The 25,153-nt window shown below is 44.1% G+C and overlaps 1 protein-coding gene across 2 annotated transcripts in view; it reads left to right on the top strand.

The window, feature by feature from the left end:
• Window positions 1–25,153, top strand: part of PRDM10 (PR/SET domain 10) — a 119,637-nt gene that overhangs the window by 39,360 nt on the left and 55,124 nt on the right. For both annotated transcript variants that reach the window (XM_082273855.1, XM_082273856.1), the window contains exons 3-6: window positions 3,182–3,346; window positions 3,448–3,507; window positions 7,470–7,577; window positions 21,621–21,876. In XM_082273855.1, the coding sequence (XP_082129981.1) occupies window positions 3,182–3,346; window positions 3,448–3,507; window positions 7,470–7,577; window positions 21,621–21,876 (589 nt within the window). The remainder of the gene's footprint in view (window positions 1–3,181; window positions 3,347–3,447; window positions 3,508–7,469; window positions 7,578–21,620; window positions 21,877–25,153) is intronic.

The raw sequence follows: 25,153 nt of genomic DNA, 5'->3' as shown, positions 1-25,153 counted from the left end.
ACATGAAAATATATAATAAAATATTTACAAAAATGTGAGGGGTGTACTCACTTTTGTGAGATACTGTGTATATGTATATGTGTATATATATATATTAGAGAGAGACAAACACACACACGTTTGGCCTTTCCTTTTTTGTTTTAAACTGAATAGGTTGTGTATAAGGTGAGGGTTCTTTCTTTTCTGATTTTTCTGGTACAAAAACAGTACACATTAAACAAAAATTGTTCGTTTTGTTCTTGCACACGAAAAAAATTGAAGTCTGTTCCTTTTGAGAATTTTCATGAGAAAATTTGAAATCGGCTGTCGAAAGTTGTGTACACACTATACGAAAATCGTACGAAAATACTTTACATGAAAATGTTTGCCTGATTTTCCTATATTGTGTACTAGCCTTAACCCCTCTGCTGTGGAATTGGTGCTTTATTATCTTAGATGGAGTCTCGGCTTTTCACCTTAATGTTCACAATCTCACTGCTGTGCTTTTCAAACTCCTTTCACGGTATGACTCTGGTAATTTGTGAAGCCCCTGCTGCCTCTGTACATGCTGAGCGGCAATAACAAGACAAACCTTGACTCACTAGAGAAGGAACTGAGGGTTCAGAAAATTGTCATCACTGACCACAGGGACTTGTTTGTTTATGTGCAAAAATGAAGACAGGCTCCCAAGTGACAATGAGGCTTCTTACAGGTTGTGGGAAATCTGCCATAACCTAAAGGAAAAAGACAACACTCAGGACAGTGATTATAATAATGAAAGCTGCAGTATATTTATATACTTTGCATATCTTTGAAAGATCTGTGGTTGCTCTTTGGTTTAATTTCCATGTTGGAGTTTAGGTAACATTTTGATATAAAATTTGAATAAGAATTTACAAAGGAGGCACCCAGTAACTTCAGATAGAGTCGACTGCATGTTCATGTAATATACATATATATATATATATATTATATTATATTATATGTATGTGTGTGTGTGTGTGTGTGTGTGTGTGTATAATATATATATATATATGTGTGTGTGTGTATATATATATATATATATATATATATATATATATATATATATATATATATATATAATGTGTGTGTGTGTGTATATAAATAAATATATATGTGTGTGTGTATGTATGTATGTATGTATGTATATATATATATATATATATATATATATATATATATATATATATATATATATATAGACACAAATAATAAGTATGCATCCAAACAAATCACAAATAATGTAGAAATGTTTAAAAAAATGCCCAAAGAATCAATCTAGTAAAAAATCAAGAGCGAAACATTTTGACAGTGAGTCCATCAAACATTTGTATGAAAGATTCCTGCCTTCCATCGATGAAATGAACACCTTGTGCCCTCCACCACAAATATGAGTCAGATTATATCGATCCCTTATGACAGAAATCAATAATGTATGTTATTACAAAGGATTCCAGGTATTCAGCAATGTCCACATCAGACCGCCAACCATTGTAACTCCGATTGCTCCCATAGTAGTTATACCAGGCCAGATATCCCCATGAACCGTATTGAGAAAAGGAAAAAAAGGCCACACATAATGTAAAATTTCTACTACAGCCTTTATTTTATGTAGGAACTGGTACCTAAAATGTAAAATCAAGTCAGCATGCAATACAAATTCCACACCGCCAAAGCCTTGGGTGGGCATGATGATGTCACAAGTCAAGCACCTCCCATACCGCATATTAGGACATGATGACATTCTTGCCTATCGAAGGATGCCTTCCAGTACTGCGCTGTAAATGCAGAGGATCTCCTATCTTCTGGTCTTCCTTCCAGGTTCGTGCTGTTTGGCCACTTGGATGGCCAGGCCACAATGACATCACTCTCACCCATGCTCATGAATATTACTTCATCATGGCACACAGCAGGTTATCATAAAAACTCTGCCTGTCAGTGTTTTGTCACATTTTGAGTTAAATACCACATTAATGGCTATGTGTTAATGAATCAGTTTAGGATTCGTAGGACCTTTTTTACAGTTAGCAACATTGTTTAACCCCTTCTCATCAGTAGCACAGCATATATATGGCTGCACAGGGTCCTATTCTGTGCTGCTACACATGTGTCTCCTCTTTTTTTTTTTTTTTTATTCTTTTATTATGAGAAAGCATCTCAAATACAAGTAAAGTCGTCTCAACAAATTTACCGAACTTATCAGGGATACAATAAGACAGCACATGGTCTGCATATGCCAAAGACCAGGAACGGACGAGATCAATGAATAAGTTAACTGCCTGCATGTATACATCTTTGCATATACTACAGGTTCTACATCAGCTAAACCAAGGGACCGTAAGGCCCAAGAGTAAACACAAACAAAAAATCAGTCTGTAAAATTATAACTAATAAAACTCAAATACAGAAATAATAAAACCGGTGTGCTGACATATATAAGGGCTCTTTCACACGGGCGTTCCGCATGTCCGTATATCATCCTATTTTTTTGCGGGTGATATACGGACATAATGCGTGTCAATGGGATTGCGGATGTCAGCAGATGACCATCCGCTGACATCCGATTTTCGTCCTTTCAGTTCTGTTCTGTTTTTTGGAACAGAACAGAACCCTATTTTTGTTCCGTTTAAAAAACAGGACGCAAAATCGGATGTCAGCGGTGTCATCCGCTGACATCCGCAATGCCCATAGACATACATTATGTCCGTATATCATCCGCAAAAGGATGGGATGATATGCGGACATACGGAGCGGATGACACAAAAAAAAAAAAGCGCTGGAGCGGAAGCCAAAAACTGAGCGGCCATGTGAAAGAGCCCTAACACTAATTCATCTTTCGTTTGTGTTGCTTTTTTTTGTATTGGGATGGCACTCGGTCATATGTCCCCAGAACAGTGATGGTGTTGTCACTGACAGCTCCCAGTCACAGAGTGACGATCAGAAGCTGTGATCACCAGGATCAGGAAACTCACGAGGAAAAATGTGCATTGCTGTTTCTGGGCCCTGCTACAGGTACAAACCACACATAATGCTCACATATGTGGTATCTTCATGCACATCAAGAGTAGAAGGATTGATTTGTTTTGTTATGTTTTTTCTTCGGCATGAAGGAGTCCATACCAAATTCTTGCTAGAACAAAAAACTGACTTTTCCATCTTTTTATTCTGTTGCTTCCTGCAGGTGCATTTTGTTCCAGATGGTGGCACCGTGGCACAAATTGTATACAGTGATGACCAGGATCGCCCCTCACAGCAGGTGGTGTACACGGCTGATGCCTCATCATTTACGTCGGTGGACGCCTCTGAACACACCTTGGTCTATATCCACCCCGTGGATGGCTCTCAGGTAATTGCTGATGATGGGAGAGGAACACAAGCATTGTAATATAACTTTTAACCAAATATATAATAATAAAATTAATTTTTGTTTGTGTTTTTCTTTCCAAGACTCTCTTCACAGATCAGCCGCAGGTTGCTTACGTTCAACAAGATGCTACTACCCAGCAGGTACCAATCTTGTATTGTGTTCATTTTGATTAAAAAAAAAATACTTTTTTGTCATAATCGATATACAGCTGTCACATGACCCAGCTCTTTCCCAGCCTCCTGTCTGCAGGGAAACATCAGCCTTCGGAATGCGGAGGAAAAATACATAATATCAAATAAATGTTTTAAATTGTCATGCAAATATATTTTTAAACTATAATCTTTATTGTTTTGTTCAAAATCATGGTGTGGGCTATCTAAGGAGATGTTTTGCCAAACACAGACTGTTTCACCTCCCTCCGGCCTGTGTTTATTGTTTGTATGTGCTTAGAATTACAGGGAGGTGATTTCTCCATCAATCAACATGTTCTATCCCACACAGTGTAGAGCTGTTTAGTGGGCATGGAGGAAGAGGGAAGGAGTGGGCTGTCATTTATATGGAGTGTGTGGGACCCTATAGTCATGTGGGCTGCCTAGTCAAGATAAAGGAGGAAGTGAATGGTCTAGAAGGGAACTAAAACTGGATCATGCTCAGTAGATGTCTACACGGGGTCTACACAATCTCAGAATGCAGCGGGGACACAGCCAAGGAGGGAGGTACAGTGAACAGCAGGTTCAACAATGTTTTTTCAGGATACAGAAAACAAAATCCCATAGTGACTGAGGAGAACGTTTGGTGGATCTTGTGGTGATCTGACCAGGAATGGGAGTGGATTCCTCTCAAAACCACATACCTGCCCCACCCCCCAAAATAGTGCACAAAACAAAAGAGGGTGGGGGGAGGGCATAAAGTTCCGCTTTAGGTCAGAGCCCTCTGTATGAATGCACAAATCTCTCAATATATTTCTGAGATCCAGCACTGCTTTGTGGAATGTTGGGGTGTCTGACCTGTTGCCTCAGGATTGGACATTTCCATGAAGCTCTCAAAAATCATTTTGACATCAAGTGATGTGTACCAACACCCTGTGGCACCTGTTTTTTTTTGCTTAGTTTATATAGTCGTCTTTTTTTTTTTATATTTTTTTTTTTTTTTTTTTTAGTGACAGGTTGACTTGTTGACTTTCAGATTAGAGTATATGGGAAGAAGACTGTAAAGACCTTCTACCATACTTTCACCTTTCATTGTGTTTCCTCCCAATGCTTTTTTTGCTGTTGATGTCCAGAAGGATTAGAAACTCGGGTCAGATTTTTACTGCGGTCCAGGACACCAATAGCTTGAGCTCCACTCATTTTTCTGGACGGCCAGAGAGGGGATAATGCAGCCATCAAGTATTTGCGGGTCCTTCCTCCTTATCCTACCCTACTAGAACTTCCATTTTTCAACTGTGCACCCAGCTAAGTCACACAGTGGCCAAAAATCCCCAGAGGTAGCCCTTCTCTGTTATCCCTCGACTGCTGAAGGCGGCAAAAAAAAAAAAAAAAGGTCTCCAAAGATCCCTCCTATCAGGAAGGAGGATGCTGATACCAGACATTGGAGATCAACCACCAACAACATTAGGGAATGAACCAAAGAACCTAATCTCATGAGAATAGAAGAATGAACAGCCCATCTACAGGAGGGCTGCCCAACCTTTATCACAACATGGGGTAATCTGCCCTTATCCAACCCTTCCTATAACACAGCGGTCTCCAAACTGGGGGTTGGATGCGGGCCCCTTGCTTTTATCTGGCCGTTGGGGCACTATTCCTCATGCTGACACCAATGATAGGGCACTATACTTCCCACTGATACCAATGATGGGGCACTATTCCTTCCACTGACTCCATTGATGGTGCACTATTCCTCAATATGGTATGTGCAAAAATGGTTCTGTATACAATATGTTCAAACCAGGTGTAAATATAATAATGATAAATAGATATAAATATAATAATAAACGAATATAAATATAAAAGTGCTAGTACCCACTCGTGACATACAATGTTATATAAACCAATTAAGTGACATGTGCATCAATAAAACTCTGTGCCGTGAAGAACCATACAATATGTATATTATAACCATAAAAAATATAATAATAAAGAATGTGCACTAAAGTGCACAGATGATGCTATATGCCAGAAACATAAAGCAAAAAACTTTGCAAAGGTGTGCAAATAGTGCAAAAAAAAAAACATGGAAAGTAAATCAATTAATGTCTATAACAAAGAGAGCCAGGAACAATGCTGGTTGTAGAGAATATCTCTATCAGTGTAGTGAAACCAGTCTTATGAATCGCACTTGAAAAGGTGCTTTTGTGCAAGAGGAAGTCCGTGAAGTCCCATACAGTAAATGTATAGGGGGACTATGGTGAAGACTAGAAGAAGTATCAGATGTGATGTTATACTTTGCCCTTTGTTGTGTTCGGTGCGGTATGCTGTGCCCCTTAAGAAATGCACTCACCGCAATGCCTTCCCCATAAAGGGGTATAAAGCATGCACAGCAAATTGGGTGGTCCTGCGGGTTCCCTCTGGATCTGTTAGGTCCTGGCAGATGTAGGAGAAGCGTGCCCTCAATGCCTCAGGATGGTCCTCAAATGGCCCCAAATACAGAAGATAGACACTCCATTGTGCAGTATGTATGAACTTTTATTACAAAAAATATATATCCACTTACATTTAGGTATGCAGTATAGCATTGGTGGTATAGCGCCTGAGCCGGATGTCCGGGTGCGGATGCGTTCCAGGAGACTGTGACCACTTATTATATTATTATTATTATTATATTTACACCTGGTTTGAACATAGTGTATACAGAACCATTTTTGCACATACCATATTGAGTAGCGCCACTTACCCATACCAACATACTACACTCTCTTTGGCTTTTCACTCTGCTGAAAAGTTTTTGGGTAGGCAGCAACTCCCTTGTGTTATACATACTTAATCTTTACTTTCCATTGCGCGGGATTTCCTCAATACTATAGCACTATTCCTCAAACTGACACCATTGATGAGGCACTATTCTTCCTGCTGACACCATTGATGGGGCACTATACTTTTGCCTGGCACCATTGATCGGGCACTATTCCTTGCACTGACACCAGGGATGGGGCACTATTCCTTCCCCTGACGCCAATAATTGGGCATTGTTTTTCCCACTAATGCCAATGATGGGACATTGTTTACTCATTGATGCCAGGGCATTTTCAACTTCATTGGCCATATTCTGCCCCCCTCAAAGTCTGAAGAACAGTAAACTGGCCCCTCTTTTAGGAAGTTTGGAGGCTCCTGCTATAACACCTACATATCCCATAATACTAAATAGGCTGTTAGGCTTACCCCAGCTAACCCCCCCCCCCTTCTCTTTTACCCTCCCTCTCCTTTTCTGTCCCCCAATAGTCCAAGTGCAGTGCTGGAGGCAGAATGCCTGCCAAGTGCATTAAACCCTTTGCCCCACTCCATATGGGGCAGTATACCCCGTACTCATCCCTAAAATGTTTTTGTTACTTCACAGCCTACCTAATGTGTATTGTAAATGTGTGGATTGCAAATTGCATCTACCTTAGATGTTACTATAATATTGGGGATAAGGTGTCTGGTCCTCGCTCTTGCACATTTTTTTTTCTTTTTATTTATACTGAAAAATACAATAAAATGTATTATTTTAAAAGGACTATCAGGCCCTCCAAGAATGTAGATAGAAGAAGTCTATAAGAACTTGATACAGCTACTCTTTTAGCATGTGGCATTCTTATTCTCTCCCAGTCTCTTATTTCATCATGCTGGGCTTCCTGGTCACTGAGCTGGAAGTGAGGTCATATAGCGTACAGAGGGGCTTGGGGCTCCTTCAATGTATGAAGACTCTGAAACTTTGGGGTGAAGTGCCATACTCAGTAATTTTTGGCACATTGCAATACATAGTGGCAAATTTCCCCATTCCCCAGTATAGAGTAGTTGGGCTCCAGCAGAGTGCTGTATTTCATGTATAGCCCTGTGCATTACGGAATAAGCCTACCTGTGTTATCAGACTGATCACCTCTCATGTTGTGTCTTTGTTCCAGGTGACGGTGTTGCTTCCTGCTTCCCAGAGCATGAATACAGCTAACCTGGCAGTTCTCAGCAGCGTCCCGGAGTCCGCCCAAGCCATGTCGTTGGAGCCTATGTCACAGGTAATGATAGGCATTGTGTAGGTTAGCGGGAGGTTTACATACTTTTTTGAATAGAGCTGGTGTTAGAACCCTAGGTCAAACAGCAAAAAACTGACCTACCATGCATTGTACAGCCCCATTTCCCTGTCTAGAGGTGGCTGTCTTGGTAGAAGACCAGTGCTTTACTTATGATAGAACTGCACCCCTGCTGACTTGTATTCTGATGACTAGTGAAGTAATGACCGAGGTGGGGGAAGCACAGTTCCACAGAATGGATGAAGCAGAGAGATCCTTGCACTGCAGGTCCCTGGGTACAAATACCTCTCCAGCAGGGAGAACCATGAGCAGCATAGTAATGACATCCACATATCTGGTGAGACTTGCAGTCAGAGGCAGCAGTGCATTAGATGAACTCACACTGCAGATATACAGCTATGAGCATACAGCGCAGGAGTGCCTTGGTACAGGAATTGCAGTGCTTCAGACGAATTTCTGACAAATAGTAGATTTTTTTAGTGCACATCCCAAACAAAGAAGTTCTGTGTGACCTGAAACTTTGCACTTTCTACACTGTGATGTGATATTTTCATTAAAACGTGTACTTTAAAGATCTATGGCGTGCTAGCATCCGTTTCTCCAGTGTTTCATACAAGTTAACCAGTCAGCAGTTGCTACAGCACCCTTTAAAGCAGACCTTCCCCCATGCCCTTGACAATGAATTCTCATATACCAATTACCTTTTGAAGCTTGGTTATCCAGGATAAACACACAAGCCCAGCGAATCCTGCTCTGTCCTTTTCTGTCCCATCGCTCCTGTACTGTACATCCCGTTCGAGCTGTGGGTGACCGCTGCGTGTCCTATTGGAGCAGTGTGTGGCCCTGTCGGCAGCGTCCTCTCTGACATCCTTCCATCTAAAAATTTAAGGGGGAAAATTTGAATCCGATGAAAACACTGTTTGGGTTTTCTGATAGCTGCGGGTGCCAGCTATGAAATTAATATAGCCAGCGGCAGGAGATTTCAATGTTTTGCATGAATAGAGGCCATGACTAATTTCTCTAGTTGGGCCCATTGGACTAAGCGAGAGAAATCTTAAAGTGTATGACCAACTTGAGGCTAAGTTCACACTAATGCAGTTTGGGAAACACCGCGATTCATGGGCATTTCCCACATTGCATTCAAATCGCACTGCCCTTGCGATCCACAGCAGGTGTCATTGGAATCTTAATGACACCCCCAATGCAGGTTGCAAATGCAGTGTGTTTGCTGTCAGCGGATCACACCAGATTGGTACGAAACTGCCATGCAATCCAGTTGCAGTGTGGTTCAAATGTTGCTGCATGCATTTATTTGGTGCGACGCAGTGCGATTTGGGCCCATTCAAAAGAAATGGGCTCAAATCAAACCACACTAAATCGTATATGAATTGAACACGAATGCGGTGTGGTTCCTGTGCGATTCACATGTGGTTAATAGTGCGACACAATCCTAAAGCTGGCCATAGATTGGTCAAATCTCGGCGGCTTCAGCAGGGGACCAGCTGAGATTCAAACCATCTATGGGCAAGCTGATTGTACCCAAGTCGATCAGTCGACTGACTTGGGTACAACCAGCATATCAGATTTTTACATGCGATTATTGCCAGCGACTATAGAAAAAATGACTGTGTTCTCTCAACAGGCACAGACCCCCCCTGCCGGGAGAACACAATAGCTCCATGGGAGGGATTCCTCCATCAACACTGACTGTGTGTTGATGGGGGAATCAAGCAATTTTCTTTCCTGCAACCACTATGGCCTGGCTAACTATTGTAGCTGAACACCGGGCTGCTGCATTGTTTGAAGTTCAGTTGTCAGAGACCTGAGCCCAAATTTCTGGTGCCGAGGTGTCTGTTTTTTTCCTGGAACAGAATACAATGAATTGTGTGCTCCCTGCTGAGCAGGGATAAACTCAGGTAAGTTCAAATACTAATCCGAACCTACCTCCGCTATCCCCGCTATCCCATCAGGAAGCTGGACTGCCAGTCATAAGCCAAGGGGCATGTATACATGTGGCTGCGGGGCAGGGAATACCTTAGCTGCTAATGATTAGCAATTGCAGTGACCACTTTCCTGTGTATACACGCCCCTTGGTTTTGGGGCGGAGAATGCCTCGGCTGCTTATGATTGGTGGTTTGTAGTGACCGCTTCCTGGCAGGATAGCTCAGGTGGGTTTGGCATAGTATCCAAAACATGCCTGAGCTTATCCTAGCAGCTGAGAAGCGCCATCTCTAGACCTCCTGTTGGGGGACAGGAATTCATTGATCAGTCATGCAGACTGACTAGTTTTTTTTTGTATCATCTGTTTTATTGAGGCAGCTGGTTCTGCTTTAAAATCTAGTAATACCTATGTCACAATGGGCCATTAAATTCCAGGATTGAGCATTTTTTTCAGAGCTGTAGATGCAGATATCTATAATGGACAATGTCTTTATTACCTTGTTACATATGATGTAAATCAGGCAGCCTGCAGCCGATAAGCTGCTTATGACGTGGGTACAGCAATGGCTCACTGCTGGAGTTTGCTGCATATTTTAGTTGCGTAATATGTGAATTATACAGCCTGCCGCTATGCACCTTCTTCTAATGAACTGCCATTGTCGCAAACACTGGAAGGGCTCGCCGCCTGCATTTGGTGCAGTTAGTTTACATATATGTGAATTATACAGCATGTAGGTTTGCACTTTTTTTTTTCTATTGTTGCAAATACAGAACAGACTCAGTGCTTGCCAGTGCAGATTTTAGCGGCGGCTCACACATCTGTAGTGCTGAAAGATTAATGGGAGCTCAGAAGGTGTGACGATTGAATGGATAAAAGAACAGTACACAAGTTTCTCCTCAGGGGGCAGCAGCAGCTTATGAATTAATCATCTTTCCAATCATCCCACGCTTCACTTGGAGGCCAGGCAGCCTCGTTTAAAGGCACAGCGCTCTGTTCTTTCTTTTTTAATCAGACGGGAAACTTTAAATGCTGCACCAGCTGCGCCAAGTCTAACCCTTCAGCTGAGGGGGCATGTAAGGTCAGCCGACACTCTGTTTTGTAACTAGCTGAAGAAAGCAACCCTATGTGCTGCAAGAAATAAAGGGAACATATATACATTTTAGAGTTTTTCTTCATTTCTTGTGGTCTGTTGTATTTGTTGTAAATGCAGAATAGTGAATGTTTTTATATTTTGTATTTTCATATACATCCAGTAGGTGGAACACTCAGCTTCTTTTCACATATTAAAGAGGAAGTAAACCCTCCTCTGACACATTTACCTATAGGTAAGCCTATGATAAGGCTTACCTATAGGTACTGTAAATATCTCCTAAACATGTACCGTTTAGGAGATATTTACCTTACATGCAGCCAGTGACATCACTGGCGCATGCGATCTGAAGGAACGGCCGCTGGTGCCGTTCCTTCAGAGACCCCTGCCGTGACTGACGGCTCCCGCGCGCGTGCGCGGGAGTGACGTCACCGCGGCTCCGGCCAATCAGATGGCCGGATGCCGCGATCCCGGAAGACGGGCGACTAGCCATGTCGCCCATCATACAGGTAAGCGGATGGCACGGCGGGGCTCGTTCTAAGGTCAGTATTTAATAATGAGCTAGTATGCGGTGCATACTAGCTCATTATGTGTTTATCTTTCAGGTTGCAAAAAGAAGAACATTTTTTTTCCAGGTTTACAACCTCTTTAAAGAAGAATTCCATTTGTAGATGTTTTATACATAGTTACAATGGTCCATACCTGGCCTATGCCCTGGGAGCTGGAAATCAATGAAGCAGCTTCTGCTACTCCAGTAATCTCCACTTGCTTCTGGGTCCCTCACCTAGCAGCGGCCCCGCTGCATTCTGAAGACAGGAGGTTAGCTGCACAGCATTAATAAATCCAGAGCATTCTCTGTGTGCTGGAGAGGCGGGTGGTGATGTCATCTCCATCTCTTCCAGTCAGAGAATGCTTTGCTGAGTGGCCAGTTTTCTATGTTCAGAAAGCAGCAGGGCAGCTGCTAGGTGCGTGACCTGGAAGAAAGTTGAGATCACTGAAGTAGTGGTGTCAACATCAGTGACTTCAGCTTCCAAAGGCATTGGCCAGGAATGATGTTTACATAGTTACATACATTATATTACCAAAAGTATTGGGACGCCTGTCGTTGCACTCACATAAACTTTAACCACTTGCCGCAAAACCACGTACTTGTACGTCATTCTGCTTCAAGTGGTTGTACTAGGGTGATGCTTGCAGCTGCAGGAATCACCCCCGTACCTTGCTTTGTGCACTGGTGCGCAGTTATGTTGGAACAGGAAGGAGCCATCCCCAAACTAAAGCAAGACACTGTGTTGCTTCAGGACAAAATACCTCCATTCAAGGCTCAGCCTCAGAGAGGAAATTCAGGTGCACGCCCTGGTAGCAACAGAAGCATATGGAAGAAATGAACTGGATGGCGGCACTCCAAAAAATTAGTCCTTTATTAAAGAAAACAAAAATACATGAAGGATAATAATACCACAGCGGAGATGATGACACTGGCAGCTAATGCGTTTTGCACCCAAGCTGGTGCTTAGTCATAGCTGTTCCTACAAAGTTGGGAACATTAAATTGTCCAAAATGGCTTGATATGCTGATGCCTTAAGAGTTCTCTTCACTAGAACCAAGGGGCCAAGCCCAACCCCTGAAAAACAACCCCACACCATAATTCCCCCTCCACCAGATGATTTGGACCAGTGCACAAAGCTAAGTCCAAAAAGACATAAATTAGCGAGTTTGGGGTGGAGGAATTTGACTGTGCTGACCTCAACCCGATAGAACACCTTTGGGATGAATTAGAGCGGAGACTGCGGGCTAGGCCTTCTCATCCAACTTCAGTGCCTGACCTCACAATTGCGCTTCTGGAAGAGTCAAAGATTCCCATAAACACACTCCTAAACCTTGTGGACAGCCTCCCCAGAAGAGTTGAAGCTGTTATAGTTGCATAGCTCAATATTGAACCTTATGGACTAAGACTGGGATGCCATTAAGGTTCATGTGCGTGTAAAGGCAGGCGTCCCAATACTTTTGGTAATACAGGTATAGTGTAGGTCCAAGCTGGACCAATGTAACTATGTATCAAGTATCCATACCTGGAATTCATTTTTAAAGGACCACAACTGTGAAAAAGGTTTAAACTGGTCACAGAATATATGCAGCCTCTACCAAATGAATAAATTGTGTGTAGGTATAGTGGATCATATAGTGGAAATAAAGTGTTTGTGGATCAGGCTGCAGTGTCCTGGAGGCACAGAGAAATCCATGCATCCTGGGGATTGTAATGCGTGCGTTTTCTGCCTCTATTCGGAAGGTTGAAGCTCTGGAATGCCTAATACTTAATATTTTTATATTTGACACTTTATGACACATGATTTTTTTTTAGTTTTTATTAAGCACTTTTATAAAACCTTTTTGCATTACATAATTTATTTGGTAAGCTCTGCATATATTCTGTGATCTGTTTTTTGAATTACTACAGCATATTTGTTTGTTGCCGGCCACCTCCATTTTTTTTCTATTGGGCCAGACTGTATTTTATTTATTTTACTGAAAATGTTTTATTCTTGTAATCATTTGATTAGTGCAAACAAATACTCCTTGGTCTTGGTAGAAAGTCAGAGCTGTCCTCTGCACATTTCTTGTGTTATCTCAAGGAGTCTAATTTGTCTTCCTAGTTCTCCTCTTCTTACTACAGGTTAATATGCCTTTATGTTGTGGAGCAAAGATTAAAGGGGGGGGGGGGTTGAGTAGTTTAGCAAAAGACAATTGGGTGGGCTGACATCACTCAGTCCATAAAAATGCTGTGGTTATCAGCCGACAACATGACTTTCTCCTACCTATCCTGCCTAACCTGTATAAAAAAGATGTACTTCCCTATTTTCAATCTGCTCTGGGCTGGTCAGGTGATCCTACAGCTCTGTATAGGGAAACACTTAACAGCTGAGGGAATTGTGCTTGACGTCACCCATAGACTTCCATGGCATTGCCATTGTTGGTGCTCCCTCCTCTCTCCTCTCCCCTGCAGCAGCTGCTTACTCCTCTCCCCTGCAGCAGCTGCTTACTGACACAGGAGAGCTGGAGCTGTAGGATCACCTGACCGGATTGGACTGGATTAAAAATAAGTGCGTAGATCTCTTTTTATACAAATTTGGTAGGATAAGTAGGAGGAGGAGGAGGAGGAAGGGAAGCGAATCTTCAGCCTCATATTCAAGTTCCCTCCTTTTCACCCCTCCCTTCCTTTACATGTGGAGTGCACTATTTTATTATTTTTTTTTGTTTCCTTTTGTTCAGCCCCACCCCCCCTGCACGTCCTTTGCCTAGGCGAATACACTGTGCTCCCTTTGCCTCCTGGGATATGCGCGTCACATATTCCAGGACGCATAGTGCTCCATTGAGAAAAGAGGAGGAGGAGGACGGGGCTAGCAGCAAGTCATTACAAAGCCTGTCAGCTGAACCTAGAAGAGCTGGCTAGCCTCGCAATGATGTCCTTTAAGAAGATGGTGGCATGGGACCAAGTGGTGCAGAATTCTGGGACGATTCAAGGACACCACTGGATGGGTGAGTTACTGAAATTTCTCTAATCGTCTTCCAGGCAGCAGAGAGATAGGCTCCTCCCACCTAAAACAGGAAACACAATAGTCCACCATTATAAAAATGTCAGCCATACCTGGGTGCTTCAGTTTGATTGGGTTTCCTCTGGACCCACAGGAGCAGCAGCAGTTTTTTTTTTTTTTCCAGTCTCTGTGCTAACTGCAGGGGACTGCCTGTTCAGCTTTCTATCCAGCCCAGCGGGCTTTGAGTATTGCAGACCAGGGACAGCAAATTGAGCCTATGGCCTCTGCCTGAGGTTTCACCCCAACTGAGGGGCATGCAACCATCCCCCCCCCCCCCCGCTGTATTGGATGCCGATGGTATGCCTCCCGCTGACAGCCCTATCATCCTAGGAAACTGGAGCCCACGCTGCCTGGAGGTGCGTCATTTCTGGCAACTCGTGGTGCTTCCAAAGACCTTTTTCCGGTCGGCAGCCATCTTTGGGTAGGCTAGAGGCCCAGAGCCAGACAATAGAGCAGGGCACTTCTGGCGACATGATTTGGCAGTGGCGATTTAAAAAAAAAAAAGGCGAAGAAGAGGGGAAAAAAGGCAGATGAATTCCCTCCTCAATGAAACAACAGATGGAGCAAGACCAGGAGAGCAATGGCAGTGCAGGTATGTCTGCCGACCTGCACAGGGTCAGCTGGGGGGCGGGGCTGAAGCAGGAAGCAGTTATAAAGCCTCTAAGCAGAGGCTCTCAGGGGCTGACCATGTCGGACGTTTCCCCACCTTGCCCTACAGATCCTGTATCTCAGGACAGCTCCAAGTTAAGCCAGAGCACTCTTTAGTTCCCTCTGTCTCTACCTCACTACAATGGTTCTTTATGTTTGTGCATGGCAACCGCCTATCTCACTGGGTCCTTTGTGCTTACTTGCAAAGACCTCAGAAGAGAAAAGGGCAAAGACCAGCAGCAAGGCATGCGCCTCTTGCAGTCACCGGTTTCCCCCAGATTGGAAAAAGCCAGTATGCCAGAAATGCATCAACAAAATGGTGGCCAAGGAACCACAGGGTTTCCTTTTAAAGACATGCTCAACTCCTTCAAAAAGAAAATCAAAAGCTCAATGGGGCCACTATATTCGGCTACAGGAAAATTGGAAGTTCCAGCAGGTTCCAGCCAGACCAGTACCCCGTCGACCAGCAGGCCATCTATCCCCTCGTGTAGTAGGGAAGAGGTGGACCAAGCAGAGCAGGAAACTGATTCGGCTGATTCAGAATCAGAATATGAAGACTGCCTATACTCGGATTCAGATGATGAAGACCCAGCATCAGAAGGCACTCTTTATCCTTCCACAGATAGTCTGCTGAAAGCCATAGCAGACACGCTGGGCATCAAAGAGCAAAAAATGGGGGAGCTTTACTTACATGACCAGATGTACAAAGGCTTACAGCCAAAAAAACCGAGAACATTCCTGGTACATCAGACTCTGAAAAGCATAGTCAAGAAGGAATAGGAATAGCCGGAAATGAACCTTTTTTTTTTTTTTTTAACACTAGCCGTGATTAAGCACAGAAACTCCTTCTCAGAGGAGAATACAAAATCTTGGGCAAAGTGCCCCAAAGTTGATGTCTCCCTCGCCAGAGTCGCAAACAAGTCCGACTTAGCCTTTGATGACTCCGGGACCCTTAGTGATCTCATGGATAAGAAGATAGAGGCACTGCTAAAGAGAGCTTGGGAAGCAGCGAATCTGAATCTGGCCATAGCTTTCACCTGCATGGCTAGGACCTTATTAGTCTGACTGACTCAGCTACAAGAGAAGAAGAAGACACCCCAAGAGAAGAATTCGCAAGGACCATTCCCACGCTTCCTCGCGGATGCTTCATCTGAGTGAGGGTATCGGCGAGGACCACTGCCCTAATCAATTCAGCCAGGAGGGCCCTGTGGCTGAAGTCATGGGGAGGGGACATCGCTTCCAAAAATACAGTATCTCACAAAAGTGAGTACATCCCTCACATTTTTGTAAATATTTTAATATATATTTTCATGTGACAATACTGAAGAAATTACACTTTGCTATAATGTGAAGTAATGAGCGTACAGCTTGTATGACAGTGTAAATTTGCTGTCGCCTCAAAACTCAACACACAGCCATTATTGTCTAAACCGCTGGCAACAAAAGTGAGTACACCCCTAAGTGAAAATGTCCAAATTGGGCCCAAAGTGTCAATATTTTGTGTGCCTTAACCCTCTTGGGCATGGAGTTTACCAGAGCTTCACAGGTTGCCACTGGAGTCCTCTTCCACTCCTCCATGACGATATCACGGAGCTGGTGGATTTTAGAAACCTTGCTCTCCTCCACCTTCCGTTTGAGGATGCCCCACAGATGCTCAATTAGGGTTTAGGTCTGGAGACATGCTTGGCCAGTTCATCACCTTTACCCTCAGCTGCTTTAGCAAGGCAGTGGGCGTGTTTGGGGTCATTATCATGTTAGAATACTGCCCCGCGGCCCAGTCTCTGAGGGGAGGGGATCATGCTCTTCTTCAGTATGTCACAGTACATGTTGGCATTCATGGCTCCTTCAATGAACTGTAGATTATGCGGAATCCCCTTCACAGGCGATGTACTGTTCGAGCCAGACGTGGAAATGGTTTTGGACAGAATCGCAGCCAAAAACAAAGGGTTTCCCCAAACCAAAAAGAAGCAGGGGAGAGCACCCTTTTGTCAATCCAGGGGATTTGGATTTAATAAAATGGGACCAAAGAGGCGCTGGACACAACAAAACAAAAAAAGGCAAGGGAGATTTTATCCTCAAGCCTTCTGTCCCAAGAAACAAAAAAACAATGACTGTCTCCAGGTGTAGGGGCGGGCTAGGGCATCAAAAACGGATTTGTCCTTTTGCATGATAGTGGAAGGCTACTTGATAGTTTTCATCTCGTCCCCCAACCAAGTACCTGGTGACGACACTCCCAAAGGACACAGACCATGCAAATGCCTTTCTATCCGCACTAGAAATCTTTCTGAAACAAAAAGTGATTTGTCACGTCCTGGCGGTAGAGGAAAAAACACATATTTGCAAGGAAGAAGCCATCGGGCAAGCTAAGGTTCATACTGAACCTCAAACCATTTAACAAAAGGATAAGGTACAAGAGATTCAGGATGGAGTCCATCTACTTGGTCAGGAATATCCTTACGGCGGGAGTATTTATGGCTACAGTAGATCTGCAAGATGCATATTTACATGTACTGATAAAGAAGAATCATAAAAGATACTTAGGGTTCCCAGTCCAAGGCCCGGCAACCACTCCACAACTGCAGTACACAGCTCTGCCTTTCGGCATCTCCTTGACACCCAGGATATTCTCAAAAATAATGGAAGGAGCCCTAAAAAACCTGAGACAGCAGGGCATAGGCGTGTTGCCATACCTAGATGATCTTTGCCGAATCAGCAGAAAGTGTGGTACCCAATCTGAGCACAAACATCTCTTATTTGCAAAGCTTAGGATGGATAGTGAGTGCAGAAAAATCACAACTAACCCCAAGCCAGGGGGTTACATACTTGGGCTATGTACTAGATGCCAAAATAACCAAGATTTTTCTAATGGAAGAAAAGTTCAGAAAAAAATCAGAGGCAAAAGTATCTCTAATAGGGTCAGAATTCATGACCTTCAGACGAGGCATGTCTGTATTGGGATTAATGACGTCCTCCATTTCGGCTGTCATCTGGGCACAGCTCCATATGTGGCCTCTACAAAATTACATTCTGGCCCGGTGGGACGGCAACCCTTCATCCCTAGAGACGACTATCCTGGTCCCTTGTTAGATCAAAAGAACACTTCAGTGGTGGCTCAGCCTGCTTCTTTACCTCAAGGGACGCAGACCGACCTGGTGTGGATTACTACGGACGCCAGCACTCTGGGATGGGGGGCGCATAAGGCGGATCACTGCGCACAAGGAGAATGGAACCCTTTGGTCCCAAGCCTCAAACATGAGAGAATTAAAAGCCCTAAAAGCGTTATAACTGGCCATTCAGGGCAGAGAAGTCCAGATTCAGACAACGCCACAACTAGGCCTAACTGAACAGACAAGGGGGGACAAAATCTACTCATTTAATGGGCCTGACACAAACCACGCTGTTAAGGGCCGAAAGAAGGATCAGATCTATCTCCGCCATCCATCTAAAGGGAACTGACAACACGCCGGCAGACTTCTGGAGTCGAAAAATCATAAATTAGACGGAATGGTCCTTAAATCAAGCTACCTTTTTGTGGAACACCCAAGCCTGGGGGGTGCCCGAGGTGGATCTGTTCGCATCCAAGATGAATATGAAACACCCAAAGTTTTTCTCCCTGGACCCCACAGATGGCAACCTCAGTGTAGACCCGTTCAACCAAAGCTGGACATACCGGCTGTGCTACGCATTTCCGCCAACTTCCCTAATTCCAATGGTAGTACAAAAGATCAAGGAAGAAAGGGCAATAGTGATACTTATTGCACCCCATTGGCCCCAGAGGCACTGGGTTTTTCAGTCACTTGAAAAACCTCAGTGTTCGACCACATCTAACACTGCCAGACTTATCGAACCTCCTATAGCAGGGGATAGTTAACCACCCGAACCACAAGGTCATGAAGCTCTCGGCCTGGTTCCTGAAAGGGAGAGGTTTCAGAGGAAGGGTCTGTTGAACAGAGTGATGGATACCATTTTAGTCAGTAGAAAACCCGTAACCAGAGCCATCTATGAGAAAGTAAAAAAAAAGTTTGTTTGCTGGTACGAGAGTAAATGAGACCCCAAAAAGGGGACTATTCCAGCAATATTAGATTTCTTACAGGAAGGGGTTGACAAAATTATCTCCCATAACACTTTGACGGTCCAAGTGGCAGGTCATCCTCCCTAGATATCACAGTGGCAGGAAATACACTCATAAGAAGATTCCTTCTTTCGTTAAAAAGAGCCAGACCCACAAAGCTCAGCAGAGTTCCGATATGGGACCTCTTCACGGTGCCTAAAGGATTCCTCTCTCTACCCTTTGAACCACTTGAGGAATGCTCAGATAAATACCTTACACTAAAAACCGTACTCCTAGTGGCCCTTGTGTTCTATCATAGATACATTCTCTATCTATGATAGAACCCTAATGTCTGATTCAAACGTATAAGATCATCCTGACCCAAGACCCGGCTTTCTTACCAAAAGTCTATTCAACTTTCCACAGAACACAAATGTGGTTATCCCCTCCCTTCCGATTTCGGTGGATAGCAAGAAAGAGACACGTACAACAAGATAGATGTAAGAAAAATTCTTATAGCTTACCTTGAGAGAACTAAGGACTGGCGCAAAACGACAACATTATTCGTTCTCTACGCAGGAGTCAACAAGGGAAAACAGGCCTCAAAAAAGTACAATAGCCAGATAGATAAAGCTTGCTATACAGGGAGCCTACCAAGCACAAAACCTTGTCCCACCGAGCGGAGTCGAAGCCCACTCGACCAGAGCTTGGGTATCTCCAACCGCAGAAATGGCCGGGGCAACACCGAAGCAGATCTGCAGGGCAGCACCACGGTTGAGCTTCAATACCTTTACAAGGCATTACCGCATCAACCAGCTGTCCAGTCAGGACCACACATTTGGTCGCAAGGTGCTCCAGATCTTATCCCCCTCCCTAGTAAGTATTGCTTGGGACATTCTATCAGATGTTGCCCTGGAAGACGATTAGAGAAAACAGAGTTAGGTACCTGGTAACTCTCTTTCTAAGAAGTCTTCCAGGACAGCACTCATTCCTGCCCTAAACCGTACAAATGATTTTTGCTTATTCATAAGCTTACTGAGGGTTTCTTCGTTGTTTTACTAATACTGAGGCACGCAGGTATGGCTGACATTTTTATAATGGTGGACTATTGTGTTTCCTGTTTTAGGTGGGAGGAGCCTATCTCTCAGATGCTGCCCTGAAAGACTTCTTCGAAAGAGAGTTACCAGGTACCTAACTCTGCTTTTCATTTTTCATAATTTTTCATGATACCATCAAGATAGGCAGGGGTTTGGATAAAAAAAAAAAGTAGTGCGGGGCTGGATATCCACTTTAGGGATAGTTAGGCTTTTCTTCCACTTAAAGAGCCGAATCCATTTCTGGAACATGAACAGGGATTTTTTTTTTTTTTTTTTTAACTTGCAGGGTCTTTGTACACAACAATAAATAAACTGATTGTTTGAATCGGTCGCTACTCTATCCAAAACGAAAAAAACTAAAGAAAGGCGCTGCGTCCTTTTTGGCTAGGTTCACAGTACATGTGCGGTTAATGCTCTTTTGCGGCACATTTTATGTGTTTCCATACATGTTTTTAATGCCTTTTTAATGTATTTTGCATTTTTTTGTTTTGACCAATAGTAAACCATGTGTTCATGTTGCTAGGAGGAGGCAGGAAAACACAGTAAAAACGCATTAAAAACACATGTACACTGTATATGCATTTTTAATGTAATTTCATTGAAGTCTATAAAGCCAAAAATGCACCCTGCTGTGTGCAAAAAAAAAAAAAAAAAAAACGACACTGTTCCTTTTCCAAAAAGCACATTACAGGAAACTGCATAGATGTGAAGAGGACCCCTAGGAAGAAAGGTTAAATGGATTGTAGTGCATTTCTGAATATCTGCAAACACTAAACAAAATGGATGTGAACCTAGTCTTTCATCTCAATTTCGTCCAGAGTTCCATTTTAGGTTGGGTTCACACATTGATGCGATGTTAGGCATCGCATGTGATTTGCACCGCACTGCTGTGCAGATCACATGCAATGTCTGTGCAATGCGAAATCAGCCAGATTGCATGGCTGAATTCGCATCACATTTGCACCAAAATGGTGCAGGACTCTTCTTCTTTTTTTTTTTTTTTGGTCCGCACTGGAATCAGATTGCATGGGTGTTCAGACCTATGCGATTGGAGTTCTGCACCATTTTGCAGCTTGCACTGCGATCTGCAAACCGATCTGGGGGTGTCATTAACTTTGTATTGACACCCACAGCAGTTCGCATAGGGCAGTATGCATTGCCTGCCAGAGACTTGCGATGCGGTAACCTGCACTGGAATCACGCTGGTTCCCGCATCGCAATAGTGTGAACCCAGCCTAAGTGTGCAAATTAGAAGCCATTTTGGTAATGCTTGTATGATATTGTTTCATTACGGATTTATTTTAAATGGTAAAAAAAAAATACAATGAAATTGGCTAAAGCCACCAATCTGATTCCAACCTTTTAAAAATGTGAAATGTAGTTTTTCTATTTTACTGCATTCATAAACGCTTCTCTCTATATTTCCTTTTTTTTTTTTTTTTAATTCTAATGGTTTCTTCTGTTCCCTGGGCTTTGTACAAATCCACCCCACTGTAGTCTATTGAGGGGGTGGAGCAAAGTCAGTCATTGGCCACTGGTAGTAAATACAGTATTTCTAGTGAAGTGTATGTGTAATCCATTTTGTTTTAATTTGCGGTTATTTTCAGGCATCGTTATCGGTGCACGATGGCAGCTTACCTCCTGTGGAGGGTGTAGAGAGCACAACAAACATGACTACATTGGAAGGTCCGAACACCAACTCGCAGGCCAAGGATGATGAGGATGACGAGGATGATGATGATGACGAGGATGATGATGACGACGATGATGATGAGGAAGAGGATGAAGATGAAGAAGGGGAGGACTCTGATGCAGATGAATGGGAACCAGACCCACCACGGCCTTTTGATCCCAATGATCTGTGTGAGTTTATGGTACATCCAATAATGTGTGTTAATGGGTTTCTGTTTTGTATTCTGTTTTTATGTCAAGTTTAAATCCTCCTTCTCACCATCTTTACTATTAAGGAGTGGAAAACAATGTATGTACATTTCATAATTTCCAGAGATATGTGTTTCACTTCTCAAAGTCCTCTTGCACGCTGTTTACAGTCCTTATCACTTCTCAGTTATTGGGCTCACTTGCTGCTAGATTACCATCAGCACTATGCAATGGGAGAAGAGGAGAGGCCTGCCATAAGACATTGCTAAAAAATGACAGTAGCAGGTATAACAAAGGGTAGCCAATAGCATGCAAGCTGATGTGAGATGAGGTTTAAAGCAGTCTGTTTATTGTGTGTGCTTCTGCTGTGTTAATGCTGGCTAACTTCAACAGGATGCACTAACTCAATTTGCTTTAAAGCCGTTACTTCCCTTTCTTTCACTCCTATGCTGCTCTGTTTGCCTATTGGGGTGGCCTTAAAGTTTACCAGTTGCATTGCAAAGCAATTACAGTTCACAGAGATAGCGGACATGTTACAGGAGAGGGTCAGAAACTGCAGACGTTATACAGGAGATGGTCTGAGATTGCAAACGTTATACAGGTGATGGTCAAAGATTGCAGACTTGTTACAGGAGACGGTCGGAGTCTGCAGACTTGTTACAGGAGACGGTCGGAGTCTGCAGACTTGTTGCAGGAGACGGTTGGGTGTCTGCAGACTTGTTACAGGAGACGGTCGGAGTCTGCAGACTTGTTACAGGAGACGGTCGGAGTCTGCAGACTTGTTACAGGAGACGGTCGGAGTCTGCTGACTTGTTACAGGAGACGGTCGGAGTCTGCTGACTTGTTACAGGAGACGGTCGGAGTCTGCTGACTTGTTACAGGAGACGGTCGGAGTCTGCACACTTGTTACACGAGACGGTTGGAGTCTGCAGACTTGTTTACAGGAGACGGTTGGAGTCTGCAGACTTGTTTACAGGTGACAGTCGGAGGCTGCAGACTTGTTTACAGGTGACGGTGGAAGGCTGCAGAATTGTTAACAGGTGACGATGGAAGGCTGCAGACTTGTTTACAGGTGACGGTCGGAGACTGCAGACTTGTTTACAGGTGACGGTGAGGGGTTGCAGACTTGTTTACAGATGACGGTCGAAGGCTGCAGACTTGTTTACAGGTGACGGTGGAAGGCTGCAGACTTGATTACAGGTGACGGCCAAAGGCTGCAGACTTGTTTACAGGTGACAGTGGGAGGCTGCAGACTTGTTTACAGGTGACAGTCGGAGGGTGCAGACTTGTTTACAGGTGACGGTCGGAGGCTGCAGACTTGTTACAGGTGATGGTCGGAGGCTGCAGACTTGTTTACAGGAGATGTTCGGAGACTGTGGGAATGCTAATGGTGTGCTTGGAGGCCTTTCCTTTGTTCCCGTGCCACTCCATTCGTCTGCAGAAGCCAAAAAATATACTTTGTTTATTGAGGAATATGTGCCTAACTCTGCATGACAATTAGGGCTGTGCATCTTCACTTACCTCACGATTCGATGCGATTACGATTATTAGGGTCGCGATTCGATACGATTCGATTCCGCGATGCATCACGATTACTGCCCAATGCCCATGCCCAGCCCACTGCCCAATGGTTTTCAAAACTTTATCAAAAAAAAACAAACAATCAAGCAGTCACAAATAAAAGAATCCTTTTTATTTTCATTTGCTTCAAAGGACACTTTCCTGGACCCTGTCATGGCCTGCAAGCCCTGCATACTTTAGTGCACTTGCACTGCAAACATATAGGAAGGTCTGAAAATGCAAATAGCATAGCAGAGACAGACAACAACACTAGTATTTTACTAGAAGTAACAGTAAAATTAGTAAAAAACTGCAGTAGTGCAGTTTACTGCTTCATAAAAGAAAATATTAATATAAGCCAGGCCTACCACCATTTAAAGTACAACTAAAGGCAAAACTTTTTGGATTTTGGATAAAGTTTGGCCTATAGTTGTACTTTAAGGCAAGCCAAGATAGAAGAAGCCAGCCAGCCAGCCAAGCTAATATTCTTGTGAAAATGGTCATCATAAATTCCCACTAAAAATTATATATAAATCCTTCTATGTGAATATGCATTGCAATAAATTCCAGGTGTGCCATAACCTGTCCTCTACAAAACAGAGCACTTCCTGACTAGTAGCAAACATCAAGGGTGAACCTGGCAATAGTGCACTGCTGCATAACTTCCATGTTCACCGTGATGTTTGTTTCCCTCTGCAACTGCCAGTCAACTCAAGTGAGTTGATGGATTGGCTGCTAGAGGGGAGTTACAAATATGTAAGCTTTAAGCTTATCAATTCACTTATGTCACTTTTATGTCACTTACTTTACAGAAAACGTTACCTGTCCTGCAGACAGTCTCTGTCTCTACCACGATTAAACCCAACTGAAGCCAAGCCAAAGCCACCATTAGAGGAAGGAAAACCCTTGACAGAGTAAATCATCAACTGAAGCTTAAACCTTGAGTAAATCTGCCAGTGACAGTGACACTGACAGAGACCCCCCTCCCCCCACATCTGAGCTGACTGCAGCCTGACACACTGACAGAGACCTGGGTGGATGTCCCACACCTTCCCCAATCCCCCACAGCACTGACAAACACTGAGAGTGAGTCTCCCCCCCCCTTCCCCAGACCCCCACAGCTGACACTGACAGAGACCTGGATGTCCCACACCTTCCCCAATCCCCCACAGCACTGACAAACACTGAGAGTGAGTCCCCCCCCTTGCCCAGACCCCCACACTGACAGAGACCTGGATGTCCCACACCTTCCCCAATCCCCCACAGCACTGACAAACACTGAGTGAGTCCCCCCCTTGCCCAGACCCCATAGCTGACTGACACTGACAGAGACCCCCAGGCCCCCACTGACACTGACCCCCCTGGCTGCCAGACTGCCACAGCAGAACAGTACCCCCGGGCCCCGACCGACCGTCCCCTGTCCCAGGCCCCCCCCCCCCATCACAGACATCCCCCAGAGATACAGACGAGAGACCCCCATGAATGATTACACAATTATTTGTTCGGACATACCTGCTGTGTGACTGTGTGGGTTGTTGTGCACTGCATTGCAGAGGAGGACAGGTGCTGTGCTGCTCTCTGGGCTCTGTGGCGGGCGGCTGGCGTCACTGGCAGTGGCGTGGCGGCTGGGCCTCCAGGGCCTGTCGGCTACAGTGAGGTGAGGTGAGGCTGGCGGCGCTGGCTGGCGGCGCTGGCTGCG

This window comes from Pelophylax lessonae, assembly GCF_965119305.1.
Source record: "Pelophylax lessonae genome assembly, chromosome: 12".
NCBI classification, from domain to species: domain Eukaryota; kingdom Metazoa; phylum Chordata; class Amphibia; order Anura; family Ranidae; genus Pelophylax; species Pelophylax lessonae.
This window is presented reverse-complemented; position numbering and strand designations above follow the sequence as displayed.